Source organism: Ctenocephalides felis, unplaced genomic scaffold, assembly GCF_003426905.1.
Source record: "Ctenocephalides felis isolate EL2017-DRISC unplaced genomic scaffold, ASM342690v1 CF-g0.4_SCAFFOLD_02385, whole genome shotgun sequence".
Lineage (NCBI taxonomy): Eukaryota > Metazoa > Arthropoda > Insecta > Siphonaptera > Pulicidae > Ctenocephalides > Ctenocephalides felis.
This window is the reverse complement of record NW_020538539.1, coordinates 1,949-9,306: the sequence shown is the minus strand read 5'-3', so window position 1 is coordinate 9,306 and position 7,358 is coordinate 1,949. Positions and strand designations below refer to the sequence as shown.

Sequence of the window (7,358 nt, the reverse complement as noted above, 5' to 3'; positions counted from 1 at the left end):
ATCTATTCCTCAAGTGGAAATTTGACATCAACGCTACCTGATGTTGGATTGGCTATTACTGGGATCGAACCGACGAACCTGGTAAGAGTTGGTACTAGCCCACTCTGAACTGATTACGCTACCGCTGGGACCAAGAATTAATGAACACTCAAATGTATAGAACAGGTTGCAAATCATATCCCAATTTTTTTTTTTTTCTTGAAAAAATAACCAATTTTTAAATGAGAAGACTTTAAAATAAACTAATTAGCTCTGAATAATAATAATTAGAGGTAAATTTTAAATGGATGCAACACAGCACTATACTTAAAGTATTTGTGAACATTTTTATTATGTATGAAACTATACCCACAAGAGGCGATATTTACTTGACGTTATATTTGAGATCTTTAACCTCAAGTAGAAATTTTCCATCAAAGTTGCCAGATGTCGGGTTTGGCTATGGTTTGTGCTAGCCCACGTCTGAACTGATTACGCCACCGCTAGGACCAAGAACTAATTAACACTCAAATGTATACGACCAATTATGAATAACGTCCCAACAAGAATATTTTAAAAAAATACCAATTTCTTAACAAAAACAATTTCTAAATAAAAAGACTTTAAAATCAACCAATTAGCTCTATATAACTAATATTAGAGGTCCAATGATAAATTAGAGAAGACCCTTAAACGTGATGTCAATTAGCACACAAGCTCAAAGAATAATTTTTGCAATTGCTGAATGTCTTTAATCAAGAAGGAAAAATATATAAAAATTATTTATTCTTTTTTCAGATGTGGACCACAACGGATATCTAAACAGGGACGATTTTCTGTGTACTGCCCTGAGATCAACGGTCAGGGCAGGTCTTGGTTCGGTCTCGTTATCCTCCCTGCAGGATGAGCAGAGGCTGATGCTCAGTCTTTGGGAAGAAATTGCCGACATAGCGGATCTCAACCAAGTAAGAAATGATACTAATCATTAATATGAAAAAAATGATAATAGTGACAGGCAGTTGGCAATTGTCAATGAGTAGTTTGCCTTAGTATACACGTCAGTAAAAAAATTAGAATGTTGATCTTATCAAGAAGATCATCATAGATTAACTACATTTGACACTTTAATATGACAATTGATTCAACAATTGATTTTAATCTATATTTAGTGTGTCCAAGAACTTAACGTTCAGTCGAAGGAATGATAGTATTGACTTAACCTTAGTCCTAAAAAAATTACATCACACTGTTTGGAATATATGAGCTTTTGAGTACAACCTAAGGCTTTGGTAAAAATATCATCATTTTTCGGTTATTGTTGATAAATTAATTAAAATTAACCACAATAATCAAAAATTGGTCACAATTTCAACAACTCTTTAGGTTGCTCTTAAAAGCTCATAACTTCCAAATAACGTGAGATAATTTTTTTCAAATTTTTTGCAGGACAGTTATGGTCAATACTATTGCCCCTAAGTTAAGTTCTGAGACACCCTGCACAGTCAATAATATTTGTGAATTGCGAAATGCAAAACATTAACAAAAAATGTTATTAGAACATATAGCCAATATTTAATAATTATTATATTTATATCAATTTTATCAATGTTGAGAAATGTTTCTTCAATAATTTTTATAACATAACTAATAGTTAAAAACTCTGTTAATAATCCTTATAAGAATAGTTCCTAAATATTTTTTGTATAACATGTCTTATGATGATTCATTCCTTGAACTTGATATTCTATTATACTAATGCATAAGAATAAATATTTTAGTTTGGATTATATAAAAGGTGTGCATATTAGTTCACCTTGAGTTCATTTGCTAAAGAATGCAAAAAAATATATATTTATAGGATGGTATTATAACAGTTGAAGAATTCAAACAAGCAGTACAAGCCACATGTGTTGGTAAACATTATGAAGAATTTCCACAGGTAATAATAACAGATAATTGTTTGCTATTATTGCTTTTGAATTAACTATGTTGTTATGTATAATGTATATTATTTTCAGAGTTTTTCAATTCCCCAAATTTTTTTCCCAAAATGTTCACCTTATGTTTGTAGGAATTAATTTGAATTACAAGTATTTCCTACAAACATTAGGTGATCATTTTGTGAAAAAAATTTTTGGGGGAAAAACCATGAACTATACTTTCGAAAAAAAATTTGGTGACAAAATTTTTTGTAAAAAAATTTTTTTGAAAAAATTGTTGAAAAAAAAATTTTGGAGAAAGAATTAATTACAGCTATTAAAACTCGAAAAATATGGAATATTCTTTAAAAAAAGTCACGAATTTCACCTATTTTTGTATTATGTTTGACAAGTATGACTATGGTTTTAAAAATAATATTTTAATTATTAATCTTATATGCTTTTATCACTAATAATTTTATTTATTTTATTTTCAGTCAATGAAGGCATTCATCGAGTCCAATTTCCGAGTAGTTGACCTGAATGGCGATGGTGTGATATCGGCTGACGAGTTTAGATACGATTGTGTTTTAAGAATACCTGTTCTAGAATTAGATTCTATAGATGAAGCATATAACAACTTACTAGAAGTAAGCAAATTGCAGTATTTATTTAGTAAATTATAGAAAAATATTAGAGTAATATTTATTAGAGAGAAAAACGCAATATCGGAACGCTGAATACTCGAATAATTATAATCGTACCATTTTAAAATGATTTTATCATTTTTACGATTTATTTTAATGAATTTTTAACAAGTTTAACCATGTCTTAACGTAATTTTAATCTATTGTATAATTTTATCAAAACAAATAATATTACTAGGTGTATAAGATGAACACAAAGATCTCGATTTCAATACTCACAAAAGTCTTAGATTTCAAGGTCGGCCAAATAATTTTATTTTTGAAAATGGCATAGAACAAAACTACTGAATATTTTCTCAAATTTCTTTTTTTATTTGAAAGCACAATCCTTGGTGTTAATTATGGATTACCTTCAAACAAACAAAAATTGGAGATAGTATTCAGTAGTTTTCAAAGATTCAAATAGAAAAACTTTTCTATGACTGTCCATTCAGAATTTAGTTATATTTAGGCGACGATACAATACGTAATTGGTAACATGTGTTGTGTTATAAAGGAGGACGAAACGGTGGAGCGATCTTGTGCATTTCGCAGAATAGTTGTTTTTCTAACACTGTTATTTTTATGAATGGTTTTTATTACCTATTTGATCAATAATTATTCCAATAACTAATATAACTAAATTTTTAAGGATAACGATATTACATCATACTTGTTGTTTACAATAACTTCCTATAAAATAATATGCTTAATTTTATCTTGAATGCTTGGTATTCATATTAACAAACAGCAGCGATTGTAATTTATTTGTTTATTCTAGAGAAAACATAATTATATACAAAGAATTTAACACGATATCAAAAAAAAATTCACATGGCCATGGTAACTATAAAATTATAAAATTTGGTAATTAGAAAATTTAGTTAAAAATGTATTAAGGAAAAAAAAAATTTGAAAAAAATGCGACTGCGTTTTTTCAACACCTGGATATAATTATTATAGTGTCAAATTGTACATTTTGATCCAAAAGATTTACTAAATATCTTTATATGTGGATAGTTGACAAAATATGTAGTAAAAAAATTTATTTTTTGATGGATAACGTTGACAATCATCAATTATAGTCGACTAGTTGCACAATAAAATTTTAGGTATTAAACCTATCGAATAGGTAACAAATGATTCCTTCAAAATATACCAATTTATTTTAGTGTTGCTCGTTTCGCTATCTTCATGGAAAGAGAGTTTATTTTACATAGTTTTACATGAACATAAAAATGGCGGATATATGGAGATGATGGGCGAAAAGCACCATTACCAACATAACTAATAATAATGACGGGACATTTACATTACAATATATATAACAACATATATATATATATATATAACATTACATTTAACATTATAACTTGTCATTACATAAAAAATGCGACGAACAATTTGGCCCACAAATAATTTGAGAGATGTATCATAGATGAACAAGTATAAATGTACTAATGAGATGTACTAATTTAATAGATACTATTTTTTATTTTTATTTTCAGGATGCCGATAGAGTAAGAGGTGGTCTAACATTATCACGTTATCAAGAGTTGTATGCCAGATTCATTGGAGATTATTCAAATGAAGCCCAAAACAGTTCTGTGTATTTATTTGGCCCAATACCAGTTATGGAAGACAAGAACAAAAACAAAATCAATGCAAAACTACATTAAAATAATAAAATTGTTATGTTATAAAACTTGAGTTTTATTACAATCATTTGATTAATTGCTAATTATTTGTTTAGAATAAAAAATCTATTTCAAGTAGGATACAGTTTTGAACTTTGAAAAGTTCTCAATAAATAAATGTTAGTCAGGAAGAAAAAGTACTTAGGACAATTGTATCTGAATTTCTAAAATGTTATTACGGTTCCAAAGTTTAAATAAACACAAAAGTAATAAAAATTAACCACAATAACCAAAAAATGGTAACAATTTTACGAAACCTCCAGGTTGCACTTAAAAGCTCATAATATCTAAACAACGTAAGATAATTTCTTTTAATGTTTTTCAGGACAATCCCGGTAATGACGACACCCCATTTCGGTATGACGTTGAGTTCTAAGATACTTCTGTATATGAATAGTTGTGTAGGGTAAATACAAAAATCCTGATTTTCTTAAAATTAGTACTTTCTTAGGCATAAGAGTTTTATAAATATTCTAAATTTTCAATGGTTCCCAATCTTTTACTAGGTATAAGTGGAATTTTGCCTTATGGCAAAATTCAAAAATTTTGCCCATATGTGTAAATAATCGACTAAATTCATCATGATAAAATATCCTCATTGTGAGGATAAAATTTTTAAATTATGAATTGAATAATGAATATGATTTTAAATTATTGACGGTTCATTACTCCTTTGATTGACTTCTAAAATTAAATCAATTATGTAGGATGTTTGTTAATAACAAACTCTATCATCATACAGTTATCAAAAATGTAAAAAATCATTCTACAATTAATTATGAAGAAATGGTCCGACCAATCCAATTACCTAAAATTAATTAATGCAATTCCAATTGATATCTCGCTAACAGTTTTTGAATTTTTGAAATGGGTTCACAAATTTGTCTGAAGCGTAAACCAAACATTATCTGCTAATTACGAAGAGAAAACAGGAGTGTTCATCGAATTTTACCAAAAAAAATTGAAATCGGTGCCATTTTTGAGAGAACGTTGACGACAGATTAAACTTTGACTTAAATACGTTTTTTTATAATTTTCATGGTAGAATCAGAACGGATTTTCTGGCAAAAACTAACTTCTCCTTCGACTCTAAATATATTATTCAATTACTTTTTTCTTAAGATTTGTGATGTAGAAAGTCCTTTTCAACTTTCATGCAAATTAGATCGTGCAGATCTGACATTTGTTAAAAGCTATAAGTTCAAGGAATTAGATTTGACACATTTCCATATACCTCTAGTTAGAAAATACATTTTATTATTATATAATATTTGATTATAATAGTTACTAATCATTCAATTTCAAAAACAAAAGTCCGTAGTGTCATCATATGTCAATTTTTTATAAAATTACCATAAGACGCGAACCAAGAAAACTTCGCTAAAACACATCTACCTCAACTATTCTTTCATAGATGTCTCATATTTTTGATACATGGATTTTTCACCAGCAACAGTTTTAATATTATTTTGTTTTATATGATTTTTATATTTGACAAATCTGAAGAATAGTTATTTTGATGGTAAATAGTGGCATAAGGAAGTAACAGCATAAGAAAAGGCAACTTGGACCCGTCATGGCGGAAGTTGAAGGTAAGTTCAGTACTTATTTGAATCATAATCGTTTATGGATTTGACGGTTTTGAATTTGTTTTGCATTTTTGTGTAATATTTACAGATATTACATTTATTTAATAATACATTTTGTATTAAATTTGCAGACATGTCATATAACTTTTAAAAAAAATCCACGGAACATAGTTTTGTTTTGTTTCCTTATTAAATGATATATAAGAAGTACGACAATTTTCTTCCTACAAACTTCCTAATAGGTAATAGGACATTGATATAGTTTTTATAAACTATATTATTATATAAAGTAGAAAATCGTTGCTTTTAAGAATTACAAAAAAATATTGATACATTTTTTAATAGTCAACTTTCCACCAAGCGAAGAATCATAATCAAACCTCACTAAGATGATATTTTGAAAATCATTCTATAAAGATGAAAAATTTGAAAAATAAATATATCAAAAATCGAAAATATTGAAAACAGATAATTCAATAGATCAAAATCGAAGAAATTTCAAAATTTATGCAAAACATAATTCAAAAGAGTTAATTCAAAAGAAAAAATACTGTGGATAATGTGATTTCAACTTTTAAAATAAGTTCAACGAAATATTGATTTAGAAATACAATGCAGACAATGCTCTAGTATTGTATTAAGATTTAGGGCCGTTTCTGCCGTAAAATAGACCAATATTATGGCAAAACTATGCTACGTTCCAGATTTTATACAAAATGCTACTAAATACTGTCAAAATTCCATGTATTTGCTGTATGATCAGGCGTCATACACATAAAATTCAACTTTACTCATATGTTATCAAGTCATATCTCAAAAATTCAGTTATCATAACATCGTTTTTTACATTAGTGCGTTTTGTAAGTTAGATTTTCTATCTAAAACGCCTGACTGCTCAGCAACCAATAAAAATTAAAAAAAATGACTGTCTTCATTTTACCAAAAACTACTCAGCAGGATTACCAACTGATACCTTTCAGACAGTTTGAATTTGAATTCTAATTTGAAAATTGGTTCAAGATTTTTTGCATAAACCTAAAAGAAAAATTTTGAACTTTCCTGCAAGTTGTAAAAATCGACTTGGCCGATTGTTACCTTGAATTAATTAACGCGAGTCCTTATCGGGATTCATCAAATGGCCCATAAATTTTTAAAATTAGTATAACAGGTTTTGAGTAAAGGTTTTCGAAAGGTCAAAATGTTCACTTTGTATAAAATCTGCTACATAACATAGCCTTGCCATAACATTGGTATATTTTACGACAGAATCGGCTGCTAAGTGTATTTAACAGTTCACACAACTTTAAAATGTCAGAAAGCTATGTATTTGCTATGCGATCAGGCGTTTCACACATAAAACCTAACCTACAAAATGCGCAAACCTCATATAACAATTTTAATATATAGAGGGGTCCATTAATCACGTGAGCATTAAAGGGAGAAAAAATCACAATTTATCACGCGGGGGATGGAAGGGTCTAGTAAGAT

General features: G+C 28.2%; 1 protein-coding gene across 1 annotated transcript; it reads left to right on the top strand.

Moving 5' to 3' along the window:
* Positions 1–332: 332 nt before the first annotated feature.
* LOC113380812 (sarcoplasmic calcium-binding protein 1-like) lies at positions 333–4,248 on the top strand (the record flags this gene model as incomplete). The annotated part of the gene is made up of 5 exons (XM_026619890.1): positions 333–444; positions 778–944; positions 1,838–1,918; positions 2,396–2,548; positions 4,093–4,248. Coding segments are annotated over exons 1-5 (669 nt in total), but the record flags the coding sequence as incomplete, so codon positions are not given.
* Positions 4,249–7,358: the final 3,110 nt, after the last annotated feature.